At 35.1% G+C, this 21,776-nt stretch overlaps 2 protein-coding genes across 2 annotated transcripts; both read right to left on the minus strand.

Annotated features, from left to right (window-relative positions):
- Positions 1–1,577: 1,577 nt before the first annotated feature.
- Positions 1,578–8,357, minus strand: LOC129891149 (pleiotropic drug resistance protein 1-like). Its single transcript, XM_055966422.1, has 19 exons — positions 7,965–8,357; positions 7,108–7,228; positions 6,835–7,008; positions 6,499–6,658; positions 6,308–6,384; positions 6,183–6,236; positions 5,694–6,086; positions 5,329–5,610; positions 4,915–5,231; positions 4,659–4,819; positions 4,314–4,574; positions 4,062–4,237; positions 3,664–3,996; positions 3,294–3,584; positions 3,141–3,224; positions 2,696–3,057; positions 2,431–2,602; positions 2,099–2,353; positions 1,578–2,005 (listed from the first exon to the last, which is right to left on the minus strand). Exons 1-19 carry the CDS (start codon positions 8,336–8,338, stop codon positions 1,745–1,747), a joined length of 4,308 nt encoding a protein of 1,435 aa, XP_055822397.1. The 5' UTR covers positions 8,339–8,357; the 3' UTR covers positions 1,578–1,744.
- A 4,964-nt stretch (positions 8,358–13,321) lies between these two features.
- LOC129891159 (probable 2-oxoglutarate-dependent dioxygenase AOP1) lies at positions 13,322–15,687 on the minus strand. The gene is made up of 3 exons (XM_055966431.1): positions 15,303–15,687; positions 14,260–14,590; positions 13,322–13,720 (listed from the first exon to the last, which is right to left on the minus strand). The coding sequence occupies exons 1-3, from the start codon at positions 15,656–15,658 to the stop codon at positions 13,439–13,441; spliced, it is 969 nt and encodes a 322-aa protein (XP_055822406.1). The 5' UTR covers positions 15,659–15,687; the 3' UTR covers positions 13,322–13,438.
- Between the last annotated feature and the right edge of the window lie 6,089 nt (positions 15,688–21,776).

The raw sequence follows: 21,776 nt of genomic DNA on the forward strand, positions 1-21,776 counted from the left end.
TGAGTCCCACGTCATTAACTTAGGGGTGGACTAGCACAATCTTTCCTTCATGAGTTAGTTTTTGGGGTGCAAACTTATATCGACCCCACTAGTTCACAATGAAAAGATTTCGAAGTATGAAGGAGAAGATATGACTTATCCAACAGTTTATAGAAGTCTAATTGGTAGTTTGTTGTATTATTTGTCCGCAACAAGACCTGATCTCATGTCCAGGGCAAGTCTTCTATTGAGGTTTATGTATGCTCCAAGTCAAGTTCATCCTGGTGTAGCTAAATGAACCTTGAGGTATGTCAAGGGGATGGTTGATTATGGTATTTGGTTTTAAAAAAGGAAGAGCAAGGGTAATTGATGGATATGATTTCACACTTGGTTCAGGCATGTTCTCATGGAATTCAAAGAAGCAAGAGGTGTAGCTCAACCTTACACAGAAGCAGAATACATCATCGCAAGTCAGCACTATCTATGGCCAAAAATCCATTGCAACATGGTCATAGAAAGCATATAAATGTGAAATTTCACGCTATCGAGCAAGCATAGAAGGATGTTGAAGTTAAACTTGTTCATTGCATCTCAGATAAGCTGATTGCAGACATTATGACCAAGGCTCTTCCCGAGGAGAAATTTGAAGTTATAAGGGCTAAGCTGGGAGTAGGGGTGTACATGGATCGGGTTGGTTCGTATTTTTTATAAACCAAACCAAACCATTTGTGTCGGGTTATTAAATCTATAAACCAAACCAAACCAATAAAGTCGGGTTTTTTAATATTAATTTTTCTCGGGTTTTTTCGGATTATTCGGGTTTCTCAGGTTTTCATAGTATCTAATAAAAAACAAAGAGCGGTGCTTCTTAAAAAAAATTCTAGTACAAAATATCAACATATAAGATGGAGACAGAACACTGTTTGAAGTTTTAACTTTATAATATAACTTTATAAGATGGGCTTTTTTTGTATATTATTTAGATGGGTTTCTCAAGTCCAAAACTAAATGTAAGAAAGAAAAAACAATTATGAAAAATTTTAAAAAAATATTTATAAATTACATTTTAATAAATATTTTTATGTATAACATAATTTAAGAGTAGTATATCTATAATCGGGTCGATTTGGGTTCGGTTTGATTTTTTTTAGTAAAAACCAAACCAACCCTATAATGGTCGGGTTTTTTTTCCAAACACCAAACCAAGTCAAACCAAACCACTAGTCGGGTTTTTTTTCCGGTTTGGTTTGGTTTGTCGGTTTGGTGCGGTTTATCGGTTTGCCCTGTACAGCCCTAGCTGGGAGTATCCAAAAAAGGAATCTCATGGAGGAGTATTAGAAATGCGATTATTTTAGATAGTTAGTTCTCTTTTGAATGTTATGTTTATTTTGTAAAGGAATGGTAGTCATTGTTTTATGTATGTCTTATAAAATAGTATAATAGTGTTTTGAAAAGCTTACGTAGAAATATATGTGTGCTCGCATTTTGAGATATGTTATGAATGAAGAAAAGCTTCTGCTAAACCTTATATTTTTTCCCTGAAAAACCAAATACTAACATATTGAAGTAATATTTGACCTATATACAGGATACGATTATTCAGCGAAGGGTGTTTAACGGATCGAGTAAAACTGACTAACTTACAAGGGTAATTTCCCTGTATAGTAAACAAACAGAACATGTATATAGTGGTAACCTGAATACACTAGTTTTTATAAGCTTTTCTTCAATTTGGCTCATGTAGATCTTCAGCAGGTAAGCTCTTCTATCTTTTCTGGAAGTTGAAAAACTTAATAGCCAAAGCAAATGTGAGGGCAAAAACAACAGCGTATGCAACAGTCATAACTGCAACTACTCCAAGAAAATCATGCTTGAACCCGAAGTAACGCCTCAAGAATTGTTTGGCTGTTTCATCAGTATCAGTAATTTTGTCTTGGAGGTCTCCAAATTGCGATGCACCCAAACCATACAATGTCCAGGAAACAGGACAAGCCCAATAGTACCATCTCCACCATATGGGGATAGCCTGGTTATGTCAAAAACAACGAAAACATGTCATCATTTTCAAGCTCTAAATTCATTATCATGTGAACAAAATGGAAGTATTTCAAGAACTTACAGGTCGTGGAACAACGAATCCTGAGAAAAGATTCCACATTGAATAGCCAAAGACAGAGACGATTTGCGCGACATTTTGATTTGGGCTAATGGCAACAGTCATCATACCATAGAAGGTGAAGTACAAGAGAGTGAAATACATGATGAACAAGTACCAAAAGAACTTGGTCACTGTCCATTCAAATGAGATCATAGCATAGATGACAACACCATAGGTAACAGCTTGCACAAAGACATACGGTATTTCAATGAAAGTCTGCAAATTAGAATTATTTCTTTATAGACTTTTTAAACCGGAAATTGGCTTATAGGTAGTTAAGAGTCTCTGCTTACTTGTCCAAAGGCATAGGGGATGGAAGAATACATTCCTGCAGCTCTTTCTCTGTAATATACTGTACGCTCAACGGCTACAACAGGCATCACTGATGACGAATTTTGAAAGCCAAGGAAGAGAACAGGAGCATACATTGATCCGAGAGCGTTAAATAGGTTTTGGCTCTTACCCCTATAACACAAAAAAATTAAGCTTTTAGCATTAAGAACTAAAAGTATTTTCCAGATTATATGAATACTTGTTTTGTCATTTGTTTAGACTTACACTTTAGTACCAAGATCCCAGAACATTGTCCCAATGGCCAAGGCGATGAAGACTGTGAAGATATATCTGACTGCGGTATAAGCAGGATTACGCCAGTATGACCAATGTTGCTTCCAAAGGCAAGCCATACATTGGGTCCAAAATGGTTGTGAGTATTGATTGTCAAAATGTAGGTCTTTTGTACCAGGGCGAGGCACGCTAAGTTCACTAATCAATGTTTTATTCCTCCTATAAAGGTCTGATTTCTTGTATAAATCAGTAAAATCAACCCCCAACATCATTTCCTGAGCCAAGTTTGTGACTTCCAACATCCAAGTTGCTGGATTGTAGCCATCTTGTATTTTACTTACCCCAGGAATTGACTGAATACAACAAGAATTAGTCTGCTATTGGATTGTATTAACTCGAAAAAATGGAATCTCATTTATCCACTTAGACAACTTACCTCAAAGTAATTGATCAAATGGCAAGAATGGTGACCCAATGGACCGACATATATCTCTTTCCCTCCTCGTTTCATTAGAAATAGCTGCAAAGAGCGGTCTTTATGTTAGTATTCAATGCCAAAAGAGAAAGAAGACACATATATTAAACTCACCTCATCAAAGGCTTCAAAAATGTCGATACTAGGCTGATGGATGGTACAAACAACGGTTCTTCCTGTGTCAACTGTGTTCCTAACAGTTCTCATCACAATTGCAGCAGCTCTTGCATCCAGCCCCGAAGTTGGTTCATCCATGAAAATGATTGAGGGGTTTGCCACTAGTTCCACTGCAATGGTCAACCTTTTGCGTTGCTCGGTTGAGAGACCGTTGACTCCTGGCAGACCAACCAAGGCTGATCTTAATGGTGTAAGCTCCACAAGTTCCATAACTTCATCAACAAACATCTGCACAAGGATATTAAATAGGAAATGTCATATGATTTCCACGTTTATTGCATTTAACTGATTTTCAAAAGGAGCCAACCTTTCTGATCTTTTCATCAACATCAGAAGGTAAACGCAACCAAGCTGAGTATACTAATGACTCATAAATTGTAACATAAGGTGAATGGATATCATTCTGCTCACAGTATCCAGATATACGTGCAAATGTTTCTTGCTTCTTCGGATAGCCAGAGATCTTGATACTACCCTCAATATATCCTCCTGTTTTTCGTCCGGCCAATACATCCATCAACGTTGTTTTTCCAGCGCCACTAACTCCCATCAAAGCTGTCAAAACACCGGGCCTGAAAGATCCGCATACACCATTCAGAAGTACCAATCTATCTTCAGTGACACCTTGATATTTCATTTCCTGCAAGTATCATTAGAAAGTTCAGTATCACTTATGTTTGATCCATATAACTCCCAGCTAGTTACCTGAGGCATGTCAACAGAATATGTAACTTCATCGAAGGTGAGGGAATGCGGTTCAAATGGAAGAACCATTCCCTTTTTCTTATTCTGGCCCTCACTATTCGCCACTTCATTCTCAATGCTCGTTGTTTTGGCATCATCACTGCCTTCTGATATCATAGCTTGCGGCTTACCAAATGCTGTAGATATTCAACTTAACATTCAATGTTTTCACCTTTAGGGAAAAATAAATGGAGAAACTCTAAAGATACTCACGGTTGAGATAAGCGAGTGCAAGACTGAAGCAGATGTTAAAGACGATTGTGAATCCAACAAGTGCACCGACACCTATCCAATACCAGTATGCATTTGGGAAGAACCCTCGAGATCTTAGAACTGCAACTCCAAGTGAATCAGTTCCAATTGGTGCAATTTGTTTCCACTTTTTCCCATCAAATTCATTCACAAGAATTGAATTCATAGCATACATAATCGGTGAACACCAGTAACCCCATATCCACCATTTCTTCATACTATCTACAACATTAGCAGTAGACTGTTAACAGTAGTCAGTTTTAGCAAGATAAAAGCTTCTACAAACACATAAATCACCAAATATACCTCGTGAAAGAACGAATCCACCCAATGCAAACTGTAAAAGCAGAGAAAATGTTCCAAATGTATTAGCAACTCCCATGGTCCTTCCAGCGGCCCCAATGAAGCGGAACAATCCTGATGCCATCTGGTTTACAAATAAGAGTAGCAAGAATTGTTTGAACAATCTGCAAAAACAGATTTATGTTTAGTAATCATGAGAAAAAGGGAACGGTTGAAGGTAACCTGATCTTTATACTGCATCATCTACTTCTTCTCTTACCTACCAGGGCTCGGATCAAATCCAAAGACATAGTAAGTGAGGAACACCCAAAGTCCAACTTCAACAAATGTTATAGGGATTTTGATTATCCATGAGGGAATTGCATAAGCCCATGAAGGGAAAAATAGAAGGTCCCTTTGCTTGTAAAAGACAGGAAGTTTGTAAATTATCAGGACGATCTCAGCCATTCCGTTAAACATAACCGTAGTGACAATATAAAAGAGGGCACCAGCATATTTTCCTCCATCTTCAATAGTATCACGGGGCATCTTAGTTCGGAAGAAGAGGGTCATTGATATGAGTGCCATAACTGTAAGCTGTGACAGATCAAAACCATGAGGCATTAGTACTTGCAAGCAAATATGATGAGACGGAGACTTGAAAATTTAATATTTTATTAGACAAAGATGTCACCTGAGTGAACTTGAAGACGTAAACAAATGAGTTCCTCTTCATTAATAAGAGTTCTCGTTCAGTGCAGACCTTTAAGAGTTGTTTCTTCCCTATACCATACTTTTGAGTTGACAAAGCAGCAGGATGGCTTTTGCTCTTGTCATATGAAGCTGAAAGCTCATCCTGGAGTTTCCTCCCAACATGGAACGATTGATATGCCTCAGCAAATTCTTTTGACGTGATAAATCGGTAAGTTTCATCCCTCCTCGCCCAATATTGTTGTTGATCTTTCTTTGAAGTCACCTGCAACAAATTTAAAAAATCTCACATCAGAAGGGAAAATAGATCAATGATTGTCAACCTTATTAGTGTATTGTAAGACATACTTCTTGCAAGAAGTCGGCCACGCCTTTTCTATCAGGACATTTGAAACCCATGGACTCAAAGAAACCAAGGACATCCTCTCGAGGACCCTGATAGACAATTTTCCCATCTGATAACAGAATAATGTCTTCAAACAAGTTGTATGTCTCGGGTGCTGGCTGCAAGAGAGATATCACAACAGTTCCGTTCAAGATTTGCACAGATTGTCTTAGAGAGTTCACTATTGAGTAAGTAGTGGAACTATCCAATCCAGTTGAGATTTCATCCATGAAAAGTGCCTTCGACGGTCCAACGAGCATTTCACCAGTTGTCACGCGCTTCTTTTGTCCTCCTGAAATACCCCTTATCATTTCATCTCCCACCATAGTATCTGCACAAATATCTAGCCCCAAAAGCTGCAGTGGTATACACAAATCACTTAGCTAACAAACTTTCTTCCGCCTTCTGATCGTCGGAAATTTAGAGAAATTAGTGAAACATATTTTTGTTACCTTCAGAACATAATCTGTAACAAAATTGGCTTCTTGTCCCTCTGCTGCTAATGCCTACATTGTCACAATTTTTTTTAACGTTATAAGCATTTGTTTTCGAGAAAGGAAATATTCTACTTGCTTACCTTCATGAAGACATCAATATCAGGATCTGGCTTGATTTTTGCTGCTTTCTCTCTTCTTAACAGTTCAACCAACATCTCTGCAAAAAAATTCCAAGAAACATCAATCGATATATCATCCACATTAGTTAAGTTTCAACACAAAATGATTTTTTATTGAACAAGAAGTTTGAAATTTAACGCGAAATGCTAACCATAACGCGAGCCAACTCCCTGGCATCTGGCAGAGAATTCCAAGGTTTCTCTCACAGTCATTTCTCCAATGTGTAAATCATACTGGCTAATATAAGCAGCTGTTCTTTGTGGCACAAATTCATTCATTTCATGTCCATTATAGGTCACTTTTCCAGTAACCTGATTTCCACAAACAAAAAACAAAAACAACCACAAACAAACGTTTGGTTTGGAGTTTGACGGTCTATAATAAGAAGAATATATTAATTGTCGGAATGATAAAACTGACAACTAATTGTTGCACTGTCAGTATATATAACTTAGATCTCTTTGATACGTAGAACTAATGATGTTACCTTAAGGGCAGAGTCAAGCTTTCCGGCCAAAGCTAATAATAATGTAGTTTTCCCAGAACCTGGAGGTCCTAAAAGCAAAGTCATTCTGCAAGGCTTAATGATACCACTCACATCATTAAGAATAGTGAGTTTTCTCTTTCGATTCGGTAGGATATGGAGAGAGTTCAACAAATCCTATGAATCCAAAGACGAACAAAAAAAGTTAGTTACAAAAATCCTTTTTGTTAAAGGGAACTGAGATTCGAAATCAAGACTTTCTTTTAGATATTTTACCTCAACAAAATTAGTCATAAAGTTGATAAATGTAGGCAAAGCACTACTTCCTATATATGCATCTGCCTCAATAGTTAAATGCTCATATCTTATTTCTATTTCTGGCAAATCTATCCCAACTCTGTGAAAAGAAAAAAGAAATGTCAAACAACTAGTCATAGATAAACAACAGTATAACAATAACTACGTCTCAATTTTAAGCAAGTCGGACTGACAATATGAATCATCATCGTCCATGTCGCTCCATTTAAGCTTGTCTCAATTAAATATGATTAAAAAAAACTAGTCTTAGATAAATAACATAACAACTGCTACATCTCAATTTGTAAGCAAGACAGATTGACTATATGAATCCTCACTATTCATGTCACTCTGTTTGCATATGTCTCAGTTAAATATTACTCCCTCCATTCCAATTTATGTAACAATATTTCCTTATTAGTTCATTACAGAAAGAATGACACATTTTTATATATAGAAACACCCAACTTTAGCTTTTTATTCTTAATTTAGTGAGAAACTTCTGCAGCCACACAAGCGATATGACATGTTTAAGGTCACGTTAGGACATATTTAAGACCACAAGTTTCAAAAAATAAAATCTTAATCTCCATGCACAGTCAAATTATGTCACATAAATTGGAACAGAAGGAGTATAAGGATTAGTTTCTCTAACACTACAAATTCTCTAGATTTTCTACCAACATATATATCTATAACAAGTCCTAAAGACTCCTAACGAACATTGAACCTAAAAAAGATGTCGAACATTGCTAAAAATTAATCACAACTAATTGGTATCATCTATATAGATATTTTTTCGTCCATCAAAGACGACAAAAGATTCATTCACTTACCTGTCAATTCTTTGTCTGAGTTTCAACAAGAGCTTCTCATTATCCTCATCTGCAACTTTCACAAGCCTTTCAAGCAACTTTTTTCTTTCTTGAAAATCAATATCATGTATATCAATTTCAGCAGATGCACCTTGTGATCCAAACAAGAGACCTTTTCTCATACGATCGAACGTTGGAAGTTTTTCTAGAGCTGCCCATTTAAGAGCCTCTTCATCATCTTCGTCTCTCGTCGAATGATTAAAAATCTCCCCATCATTGCCAGTCCATCTAGAGTTATTAGTACTATTCCTCATTGAACTTAAGCTCCCTCTTAAACTATTTCCCCTAATTATTCTTTCTCTCAAACTACTCCCTCTTGAATTAGTTGGCTCCATTTTGAACCAAACAAAGTTAGTTAAGTTTGTTGCTTAAGTTTAAAAGCTAAGGGATTATTATATAGTAGCAAGTAGCAAAGGAAGGGTGACTTATTGAATAGTAGATGGTTTGAGAAAAAATTAATTTTGCCCAAATGCTTTTTGAATATACTTTTTTAAAAGGTATAATACATAAATGTACCATTTAACTTTACATCAACTGATATCTATGCCTTCTAACTTTGGGTATGCATAAGTAGGTGCTTAAACTTGTATAAAATTGAACAAACAAACACATTCGTCCTATGTGGCGTCCTATGTGTATTATGTCACATAAAATACGTGTGTCTACTTGTTCAATTTTATACAAATTTAAGTGCCTACTTGTGTACACCCAAAGTTGAAGGGCATAGATATCAGCTGAAGCCAAGTTAAAGAATATGTTTATGTATTATGTCTTTTTAAAACTATTAGTCAATGCGCACCAAAAGGCTAGCGGCCGGAGATTAAAAAAAAAGACTATCATCCATTAATTATATGGAAAGGGAAGAAGGTGCATATATCTAGGCATATTCGTAGCTCGGTTAGAGGTTCGAGTTGTTTCTTCGTCAAAAAGAAACCAAACCAATTAAGTCAGTTTACTAATATTAAAACTAAAACAAGTGAACCTAAGTACATTAGTGCTTCATCGGTTAGGCTTTTAACAATTTTGTTGTTTTTTTGTCATTTTGTTAAACAAACTCATTCAATTGTACCCACACTTAAAGAAAGACCACAAGCTCGGAGCCTCGACAAAACAAAAAGTTTCAGCATGTTGAAAATGGGTTTATCAATGATATTTTGGCAATATATTCAAGCATAACACTATCAAGTTAATTACTTTTTATGAAAATTATCGTTTACTCATAGATCTTGATGGTAATAATTGAAATAAATAATGATGAATGATTTAAGGACTCGATTTGAAGTGATGAATAATTGTATATAGTATATCAGCAATCCAAAACCATCAAAAAAAAAATTCTGTTAGAATCAAAATGCTTCAGAATTGACAATACTTGGAACATTAAATATTTTGTTACTCCTATATATTTATGTTTGGCCCAATCTTAATTTTTTTTTAGTTTTACTCTACATCATCATTTAATTTAGAGATGCACAAAAGTCTAAATAAAGTACTAAGAGTCTAGTGGGAACTCTTCTGGTCTTTTCTCCTATCCACTTATTGACCATTAGTCTATTACAAACGGCTCAATAAAATTGATAATTTCAAGTCAAATTTTAATAGAAAATCTTAAACATTTTTTTAAAAAAAATAATCTAGATTTTGGTTTGAGTTTTTTTTTTTTTTTGGAGGGGGGGGGGGGGGGATTCTAGCTCATATATTCAAATTTATTAAGAATGGTTTTATAATCAATTTCTTCTAATGATGATCAATTGATAATATAGACAAATATATCCATTTAACCTCTCTTGTATGCATCATTTCATAACATCAAGTTTTTTGCAATCTTATTGTAAAGAGTTGGGCATGACCAATTATCATTCATATTTTGAGGAGGTTAGGTATTATGTCTCGCATCTTCATGTAATCTTATTATTATTATTTTTAATCTTTTGGACTTTAATTTATATGGTAGAGGTCCATGCCAAATTATACCCCACCCCCCACCTAAAGTTGGATTTAATAAAAAGAAATTGTATCTCTTTATATATTATTGATTTTAGATAAGATTTTATTAATTTTAATTTAAAACTTTTTTCGCTAAGGCAATTAACATTATTCTGTTAGCTGTTTGAAAAGAATTTTTTTATTTATTGAATATATCGATAAGAATATTATCCTTTATTTGTGTGTTGTTTCACTTTAATAAGATTTTACAAATATTATCCCCCTTAATTAACACAAGCATCTCAATTAATCACTGTATTAAATGAAGGTTTAGGTTTGTTTATTTGTTTTCCTAATAAAGCTGTTAATAGTTAATACCCATTTGATTTTCTCCAGCCCACACAGCATTATCCAAAAAAGGCAACTTTTTTGCTAAAAAAAAAAAAGGAAAGAAAGAAAGAAAGAAACTCTATCGTTAATGTATTATTTGGGTACTTATTGTATGTGGATTAGAAGCTATAAATTGTAAATTTATTGAAACAACGGGTGAGATAAATTTTGAAATCTAAATTCAAAGTTATTGTGGATTACTAACATATTAAAACATATTAATAAATAAAGAAAAGGAGAAAAAAAATGATAATTTATAATTATGAGCACGAGGATTTACAAATTTTAATACAAGCTAATAAAAGTTATTAGGACATGAATAATTTTCTTTACTTATAACAATAACATAAAGGATCTCAATATTTACAATACAATGCCAAATATTTAGGGGGGTGGGGGGAATTGAATTTGAGCAATAAAATGTGGGCTATTTTATGCCAAATTTTAGTCCACGTCAGCACAAAATTCCTAAAAAAACGTATTGGAGCTATCATATACCAAAAAATAAATGTGAGTTTTTTTATGCCAAATTTTAGGTCACTTTATGATGGCAAGATTCCTAATTTTTTTCATTTTATTTTGCTTTCTATCTTTAGTGATTAATCTTATTTAAAATATATTTTTTCCTCGTAGCATATATTTTAGGACTTTTTATTATCAATTCTCATAATAAATATCTCTTATCATATATTTTAGGATTTCTTATTTTTAAATATTATAAATATAATTCAATAATAATTTGAGAGTGAAGGGGAGCCTTGGAGTAACTGGTAAAGTTGTTGTCATGTGACCAGGAGGTTGCCCTTTTTTAATAATTTGAGAAAAAAATAATAAATGACATTTTTGTCTATTGAAGAGTGCTTTAATGAAGGGCAATAAATTCAATCAACATTTTCAAAAACCTTCATACTTTTATAGTAACTAGTTAAGTGGACTTCTTTTTGCACCTGTATATCGCGTTAACTAATAAATAATAATATATAAAAAGAAGAATTTGTTGTGTGAGCGTTATATTATTAAGTACGAAATTTTAAAAAATAACGTGTATTTTAAGATTAAAAATGTAATTAAAGAGGAACATGATAACTCACCATCACACTAACAATTAATGGGCAAAACTAAAATGTAGTGAACAAATTTCGTCACTGATATCAAAAGTCAAAATTATCTTGAAATTGTTACACGAAAACACACTCTAAATAATAAGGTAAAGAAAAAATAAACTACATTATATATGAGCATAATAATATAACACAACTAATTGCAACAAATTAAAATAATAAAAAGGATTATGCATGATAAAGCAGAAGATGATAACTTAAAAGTCTAAAATGCTAACAACATGGTAGTTTTACAACTAAATCAGTATCACAATGTCAATATTTATTTCAGAGTCTATTTTCATAAAAAAAAAATATATATATTATAGTGCTAAAATATGTGATAATGTTTGCACCAAAATTGATATCACGAAGTTAATGTTTATTAGGACTTTATATCTATGTAAAGATAAAGATTTAGAGTATTTCAATAGACTAAAGGACCTATTAACTATAAAATTTGTTATCACATATAAAATTTATAAAAACCTTCATGTTATACATATTCCTTCCATTTTTCTTTATTTATTTTTTACATACATGTTTATTAGAAAATTTAGGTTTAGTAGTCACCTCAAGAATAAATTTCGTATTTTCCAAGAAATATGTATTCTTCTAAATGCGTTGGGTCTCTCTTCTAAATGTACTCAATATGCGTTGGGTCATTCACATAAATGTCCCAAAATTGGAGGTGATGTTTAATTTTTTTTATCCTTAAATTTATGGTCTTGAATTTTTATCTTTCACCACTTTAACAAATAAATGGCTGAAAATATTTCTATACATTAATTAATAACGTGAACAAATATTAGCAATCTGTCCTCGATTTTAATTTGAGGACAAAAATTAAAATTGTGGTCAATAATATTTTGTTAAATAAGCAATAAAGATAAAAATTAAAGCTAAGGTCACTATAAAATAGAGGTAATCCATGTAAAAACTTCATATGTATCACTACTTGTAAAATTTTGAGGCCTAAAATAATTGCTTTATAGATATGCAATTAATAAATCATATATCTCCACCTCCCTAATATATTTTACTCTATGTTCGATGAACTTTTTCTTTCTATATTCCAAGTTACTTCGTTGTCGAGGTTAGGCCAGTAATTAGAACCAAAATATATATGGCACGATAAAAATATGTAGTCTAACCTCTTCAAGAGATATTACTCACTTCATACTTTTTTTGTTAATTTACTATTAGCTTGGCACCCTCCTAAGAAACAATAAAATAGAATGTCAATTTTACTATATCACTCTTTGAATATATTAAATTCAATGTTTTAAAAAATGACTATTGTTAATAATTAGGGCAAATTATAATAAATTATAGATTATCCCTCATTTTTTAAAACTGGACAAATAAAAATTATCTATCTATTTTTAGTATAGTGGATAAATAAAAGTTCGCTTTTTGGATTATTTCTTAGGTGTAATCCCAAAAATTCATATTTTTCATTTTTTCCAGGTTCAAAACCCAAGAATTGTCTTGTCAATTTTTCGAAAGTTAACCTGAATAAAATGGCACAAATAAATATTTTACTTGACAAATTTTTGGGCCATATTTGACGCCGAAGACTATATGGCGAACGATAACAGTTTGTCAAATGGAATATTTACTTGTGCCATAACTAAGAGCGCGCATTCAAAGAATATCATATTTGGAGTGAAGATGGTTTAATTGGATAAAAAAATCGGAATCTAAGATACCTTTCAATCAAACCATCTTCACTCCAACCTATCAGTATCAAGACATGTATGAAACGTTGAAAAACACCAAAAGAAGCTCTCGAGTGCAAAAGGAAAATAGTGGTTTAGAATTATTACAAGATGGAGGGTAGAACCAGGACAAGACACCTTCCAATTAAACCATCTTCACACCAATATATGAGTATCAAAATAATTAGTTTGGAATGTTGAGAAACACCAAAGAAGCTCTCGAGTATAAAAGGAAAATATATAATGGTTTAGAACTATTACAAGATGGAGGGGGTAGAACCAGAAGAAGGGCCAACAATCAAATGTCAGTACAAGACAAGTTTGGATTGTTAGCTGAGACACCACAAAAGTTCTCTAGAGTTGCAATAACACCGCGTCTAACCTCTGAGTAAAAAAATGGAAGCAATTTGGAACCATCAAAAGGCTTGTAAAGCAAAGGATGATCTTCATCAACAAGTTCCTCTGGGACTTTTATGATATACCCTTCTTTAGGCATTGTGGAAAAACCCATAGAATACCTCTCTTCATTTCCCATAATAACTCTATGAGTGGGAGAATGCAGCCTACCATTTGTAAATGCCTGCAATTATATATTAATTTAATTAGTTATATACACAAATAGTATAAAAAGAGTCTTGCACTATCAATAGTGTAAAAAATATGATAGGTTTTAGTTCATAAAACATAACTTTATGTATTAAACAAGAGTTTAAATTATATAGATCCACAATTTTTTTTTTACCAGTTATAGCATCTACCAAGTAGTATATCTTATTTCTAAGATTTCAAATCTAACATTTTAAAGAGGCCTACCTGCTAAAATCCTTTGAATGACCTGATAATGAAAATTATTTACACTGATGATGTGTATTACTTAAACTCATTTACAATTAATCCCCAAACAACTAACTTGGCTATTGTCTCCATTCCAAAAAACAAAAACAAAAAATCGTGGAAAGCATTTTCCTTCATAATCAGAAACATCCTAAGAGAAAAGAAAAAAAAGGAGAAAAAAGGAAAACAAGCATATCCTTAACGACCTCTATTCTTGACGTGAACAACCACTTTCTCAAAACTAAATAAACTTGACAAAAATAGTAAGGCATTGCATGAACTTACTTTCAAACAATCACTAACAAGGAATATGTATGAATGAGGTGATGAGTATTGAACATCATGCCATTGCCCATTTTTGTCCATAATTTGGAGCCCATTTACATCTTGATCATGTTGACTTAAAATTGTTGAAATGATTTTATCAGTATGTGGAGGTACTCCAACATTTGTCTCCTCAGCTTTAGGCACTCTGTACTTCAAGAAGGCAAGTGTGCAATCACCTGATTTCTTGTGCTCATCCAAGTAATTTTCCAAACCCAATTTATCAAATACCATTCTTCTTACCATATCACCAAATTCTAATAATTTCTTGGAGTAAGTAAGCACCAAATCACTGCCAACTCAAACACATAATAGATTTTGGTAATAATAAGTAATTGCGAATTTACGAGGCTTAATGAATGTCGAGCGTAATACGAAGAATAGAATCAATAAATATTAAGATGGTTTGATGTCGAGAAGCAAAAAGTAGTATGAGCTAGACAATGGACACATCAATTGATCAAGCCATATTTTGCCTGATTATAAGGACATGCATGATTATGGGTAGCAAAATTAGCGCATGAAAGTTGTGAAGAATTTAACATAACTCATTCGTGATAAAAAGGATTAGCACTTAATAATTGGTTAAGTTTATGAAGATTCACAAGCAGGATGATCAAAAATCAGATATCAACTAATTGAAGGTAAAAAGTGCAAAACACGAAATTACAATGACAAAAGTTAAATTTTATCAATATTTGAGAGACTAAAAGCGCAAATTTTATTTTAAAATGAGAAAAGGTTTAAATTTATCTTTAAACTATGCAAAATTGACTACTTTTGCCCTCCCTTAATAGCTGAATGATAACATCTACTATTTTCCCCTAGCAACACAAATCACGCGATTTTAGAAAAGGGAATAGATTATCATTTCGAATAGTTTAGGAGCGTATTTAGATCTTTTACCTAGAAACAAGAAAGAAGAAAATACATTAACTTGAAACTTATCTTTCTCGATCATCAATAACTTTTTCCGGACTAAATATTTATTATTGATTACATACCAGAATTGAGGGTCTCCCTCAGGCCAAAGGAGGTTGGAAAAATTGTGAATAACACCATGAGTGAGGACATTGTCAATCATCATTCTCTCTTGAAGTGGTGTACTAGGATTATCTCTAGTGTAACCTACTAACACATTTTGAGATTTTCCAAATAAATTCTCCAAATTAAAGTTGAAAACTTGTTTCAACTTTTCATATAGTTTTTCTTTTGGAATTTCTCCATCAAGTAAAGCCTCAAAACAACCATATTCTTCTAAGGATTTGAAAACTTCATCTCTCACTAAATTCCATTTTTCACTTCCTTTTTTCAACTCTGATGAATTTCTAAAATCTATAGTTGGAACCTTCAAATCCATCCTCTTTTATATATTTCTTTTATTTTCTCTCTTTGCTGTTTATGTTGTTGTTGTGTCCTTGTGTGTGTATATACACACAAAATCAATAACAATTTTTAAATTATTACCATATGATGTGTGCAAATTAAATTTTACTAATAACAACTTGTCTTGGTTGACTTTGAGTGCAACATTTTAAATATTGAAGTTTCTTAATTAATTATGGTTGAATTGTGTGATTAGGCATACTAAATACCTTTAAAACTAACAAAATCATGTGTGATGCAAATTTCCGTATAAACAGGATCTCAAATGCTTTGACTTTCGATTACTTCTTTCTTAGATATAGCTTGAGTTGATTGAAAGAGTTTAATACAAGAAATAAATAGCCAAAAACATATTTAAAATATCATTATTCCGTGAGTTATTTATTTGAACTATTATCAATTATTTATTAAAATATACTTCGAAACTGATTAGACCAAATGTTTGAATACAATCTACAAAAGTGCCATGAAAAATACTTTTTATGTTCTAATCTCACAAGTAGACATGCGCATGCAGCCTACGTGGCATAATACAAATCAATTGTCATGTAGAACGAGTGTATCTCACGCAATTGTCATGTCGTCTCTTATTTTACACGTTCACATTCATTAATTCATTTGTACTATATATCGATAGGCTCGATCAGATATGTAACACTTGTACTAAATTTTGCTTGGCAATTGATGACTCCATCAATGGAGTCTTTACAAACAACAAATGGAAGCAAGGAAGGCAACGAGGATGAAGCCCACAGTGACCACAGATCAGAGAAGAGAAGATGAAGAGATGAAGAGTAGAGAGAAGAAGGAGAAGAGTATAGAGAGAGAAAGAAAATTTATAAAATGAATTGTATATCTTTTCATCAGTGGGGTCTTACACCCTTATATACTATCCTATTTGTACAAAGTGATGTATTGAGTATATGTACAAATATACTTAGTAACTAATTCAGTTACTAACAAACTTTCTAACTTCATCTAACAAGTTGTAACTAATTCATAACTAATTCTAACAACTTCTTAACCATGTTGCTTGCCACTACCAACTATGGTTAACACTCCTCCTCAAGCTCATGGTTTGAAGAGATTCAGTACACCAAGTTTGTTCAGTAGTTGTTGATGCTGTGTTTTGCCTAAGCCTTTTGTGAGAATATCAGCTAGTTGATCCTTGGTATGAATGAAGCTAGTTTTCAGTATTCCTTGACATATTCTCTCTCTTACAAAATGACAGTCTATATCAATGTGTTTGGTCCTTTCATGGAAGATAGGATTTGCAGCAATTTGGATTGCTGCTTTGCTGTCACATATCATATTCACAGGAAGTTCAATGGGGACTCCTAGTTCTTTGAACAAGCTTACCAGCCAGGTAACCTCAGCTGCACAGTTGGCCATGCTTCTAAACTCAGCTTCAGCTGAGCTTCTGGACACTGTCTCTTGTTTCTTTGATTTCCAAGAGATCAAGGCTCCACCAAACTTTACCAGATATCCAGTAACTGATCTTCTTGTTTCAAGACAAGCTCCCCAGTCTGAATCACAGTAGGCAGTTAGTGTATTTGTCTGATCAGATGGCATTAGTAGTCCAAGACCTGGAGCTTCCTTAAGGTATCTGACAACTCTAAGTGCTGCCTCCATGTGTGAATCTTTGGGACTATGCATGTACTGGCTCAGTACCTGTACTGGAAAGGCTATATCAGGCCTGGTCATTCAATGAGTCATACTCGGGTGCTAGAGGTCAAATATTGATGCAGTCTCCAATTCCAAACTTGAACAAAGCCTACTCTCTAATAGTAGATCATGAGAGCCAAAGAAACTTAACAAGTACAGGTCGTGAAAATGTTATGTCCAGAGTTGTAGAAAGTACTGCCTTATTCTCTAAGAAAGGAGGAGGAGTCAGCTTTGGTCAGCATCCAGGAGGTGATGACAACTCAGGAAGAGGACACTATGATAATCAATACAAACCATCAAAGTTCCAGAGCCAAAAGCTTCCAATTGTGTGTGAGGTGTGTGGCTACAGAGGGCACTCTAAGGAACAATGTTTTAAAGTGAAAGGATATCCAGTTGGATGGAAGTCAAAGAAGAAAAGAGAACAGTCCAACTCAAACTCATATGCTAATCAAGTTGAAGTCACAAGCTCACAGTCCAATATTGATGCACCTACAACATTCTTTACACAGGATCAGTATCATCAGATCCTCCAACTGCTAGCAAAGGGAAGTGAAAATGGAGGGGACCACTCAGCTAAGGCAGCTACTGCAGGTAGTGCTTTATCTGCTTTAGTGTCTAAATATGTAGATAAAAGGTGGATTATTGATACAGGTGCCACAAATCATATGACCTCCCAGTTTGAGTTACTACATACTTCTAACACAACACTATCTTCTGAGAGAAGACAAGTACTCTTACCCACTGGAAAGGTTACATCAGTCTCACATATTGGAAGTACTCGAATTCTTGATAATCAAAGTATTAGCAATGTTCTGTTTGTCCCAGACTTCAAGTGCAATCTCCTTTCTGTCTCACAACTCACCAAAGAACTCAAGTGTATGGCAGCATTCTTTCCTGACTTCTGTGTTTTTCAGGATCTCTTCAGTGGTCAGGTCAAGGGGATTGGTAAAGAGGATCAAGGACTCTACATTCTGCAGGAAGGTGATCTAAAGGCAGCAGTCAAGCATGCAGTCCCTGTGGTCTCTACAATGAGCAATGTTACCTCAATTTGTAGCTCTGCTTCAGCCACTCTTTGGCATCTAAGACTAGGCCATATTCCTGTGGATGTAATAAAAAAATCTTCTACTATAGAAGTACTTGACAATGAACATCCTGCTTGTACTGTTTGCCCACTTGCTAAGCAAACTAAACTTCCATTTCCTATAAGCACTCATGTCTCACATACTATATTTGAGCTGGTTCACTGTGATATTTGGGGCCCCTACAGGGTTCCTACTCATAATGGGAAGAAGTACTTTGTGACTGTGGTAGATGATTATTCCAGGTTTACATGGGTCTTTCTTATAGCTTCTAAGGCAGATGCTATTGTAGTACTAAAAGATTTTTTTACACAGGTTCACAACCTCTACTCCACCACTGTTAAAACTCTGAGGACTGATAATAGAAGTGAATTCTTCAGTACTGCTTTTCAGGCCATGCTGTCCATTCTGGGAATTCGACATCAGAGTACTTGTGTATACACTCCTCAACAAAATGGTGTGGCTGAGAGGAAGCACAGAACCATCCTGGAGATGGCCAGGGCACTCAGGTTCCAATCCTCTGTTCCTTTAAAATTCTGGGGTGAATGTGTTACCACTGCAGTCTATCTCCTTAACAGAGTACCTTCTAAGTTGCTCCAGTATAAGACTCCATTCGAACTACTCCACTCACATCCCCCTTCCTTAGCCCACATTCGAGTCTTTGGGTGTCTCTGCTATGCATCTTGTCCACATATTCCTGACAAATTTTCTCCAAGAGCCATTCCAGCTGTCCTTATGGGGTACTCCTCTTCACAAAAAGGCTATCTGCTGTATGATCTGCACTCTAAGTCTTTCTTTGTTAACAGGCATGTTGTCTTCAAAGAAGACATATTTCCCTTCAAGGATGTACAGGTATCCCCTAATCCCATATTTCCTGTCCTCACACTTCTAGAGTCTTCTTCCCCTTCTACACTAACACCCATCATTCCTTCTTCCTCTGCCACACATCCTGATTCTGACCCACCTATCACTCCAACTTCTTCACCTGATGAATCCCTGCCTCAAACTGCTCCTGATCCTCCCAGGAAATCCTCCAGACCTAGTAGGCCTCCTTCTTGGCTTCAAGACTACATCACCACCCCTGCAACTAACTCCTGCCCTTTTCCCATTGCTGCTCAAATCTCCTATGATCATCTCTCTCCCTTTTACAGCTCTTGCCTTGCTTTCTATTCAGCTATCTCTGAGCCAACCTCCTTCAGAGCTGCATCCCTTGACCCCCAATGGGTCCAAGCCATGCAGCTAGAGATTGATGCCTTAGAGGCTAATCATACATGGTCCCTAGTTGACTTGCCTCCTGGCAAGAAACCTATTGGCTGTAAGTGGGTTTACAAGATTAAATACCAATCTACAGGTGAGATTGAAAGACTGAAAGCTAGACTGGTGGCCAAGGGATTCAATCAGCAGGCTGGTTTGGACTACAGTGAAACCTTCAGTCCAGTTGCAAAGATGGTCACTGTGCGAGCAGTTGTAGCCCTTGCTGCCTCTAGGGGCTGGTTTATTCATCAGATGGATGTCCACAATGCTTTTCTCAATGGGGACTTAGTGGAAGAAGTGTACATGACTATTCCTGAAGGGTTTGCTAGACAGGGGGAGTCCTCTACTAAAGTCTGCAAACTCCATAAATCTTTGTATGGGCTCAAACAAGCTCCCAGACAGTGGAACTTGAAGCTGACTGAATCCTTGCTGAAGCTGGGCTTTCACCAAAGTCATCATGACTATTCTTTGTTCACCAGACAAGTTGACAGTGATATACTTGTGGTACTAGTCTATGTAGATGATCTGCTAGTCACTGGGAGCAACACAAGGTTAGTAGAAACTACAAAAGGAGATCTGCAAAAACAATTCAAAATGAAAGACTTAGGTGAGCTGAAGTTTTTCTTAGGCATTGAGTGTGCCAGATCCAGTCAAGGAATTCATATGTCCCAAAGGAAATATGCTTTGGAACTGATTGCTGAATGTGGCCTAGGAGGAGCTAAACCTGCAGGAACACCATTAGAGCAGAACAAAAAACTTACATCAGTGAAATATGATGAACTGATTCCATCTGAGAGTAGTTCTGATGATCACCTACTGCAACAACCTGAAAGATATCAAAGACTTGTGGGCAGACTCTTGTACCTCACCATGACCAGGCCTGATATAGCCTTTCCAGTACAGGTACTGAGCCAGTACATGCATAGTCCCAAAGATTCACACATGGAGGCAGCCTGGGCATGGCATGATGGAATCAAACTCATTCCACAATTCCCTAAGTTGAGTGTAGTACTCAGTGACTGTCATAGTTCCTTGAGTCAAGCTGTGAATTTCTTTGTGCAATTGAAACACATGTGCTCCATTTATTTTGTCGAATCTCTCCTTCAGATCACTCCATACCTTATGTGCATCACCAGAATAGACAATACTACTCAACAAGCTAGGTGTGACAGCATTCATTATCCAGGACAGTACCACAGCGTTACACCTTTCCCAGATGTCAAACAACTCAGGTGTAAATTGAGTTTTTTTGAACTTTCCGTCAACAAACCCAATTTTGCCCTTACCTAGGAGGCCAATGCGCATAGATCTGCTCCACACTGCATAGTTCTCGGAGCCAGTAAGTTGAAGCGAGATTAGAGAGCTACCTGGAGTGTCATTGGGGTGGAGATACAGAGGATGGTTGTGACCTATGACTGGAGCTTCATAGCTGGATGGTCCAGTGGTTGCATGAGGCGTCTCAAGGTTCATATTACCAGTTTCCAGTGATCCAGAGGTTTCTTCAGCTGTGTACATCTTTGCTGATGGTTTAGCGACTGGATCGTAGGTTGACTGTCTCTTCTAGGTTGAATGAGAGCTTCACGCTTTCTTCTTCTGGCCTACAGTTCTTGTAGGCTCTGATACCATGATGACTCCATCAATGGAGTCTTTACAAACAACAAATGGAAGCAAGGAAGGCAACGAGGATGAAGCCCACAGTGACCACAGATCAGAGAAGAGAAGATGAAGAGATGAAGAGTAGAGAGAAGAAGGAGAAGAGTATAGAGAGAGAAAGAAAATTTATAAAATGAATTGTATATCTTTTCATCAGTGGGGTCTTACACCCTTATATACTATCCTATTTGTACAAAGTGATGTATTGAGTATATGTACAAATATACTTAGTAACTAATTCAGTTACTAACAAACTTTCTAACTTCATCTAACAAGTTGTAACTAATTCATAACTAATTCTAACAACTTCTTAACCATGTTGCTTGCCACTACCAACTATGGTTAACAGCAATTATAGCAGATGGCCTCTCCAATCAAATTCTTTTTCTTTTTTTTGGTTAATAAAAAACTTTGCGATAATTTAAAAAATATATACACTAA

The sequence above is a fragment of the Solanum dulcamara genome, chromosome 1, assembly GCF_947179165.1.
Source record: "Solanum dulcamara chromosome 1, daSolDulc1.2, whole genome shotgun sequence".
In the NCBI taxonomy this organism is placed as follows: Eukaryota; Viridiplantae; Streptophyta; class Magnoliopsida; order Solanales; family Solanaceae; genus Solanum; species Solanum dulcamara.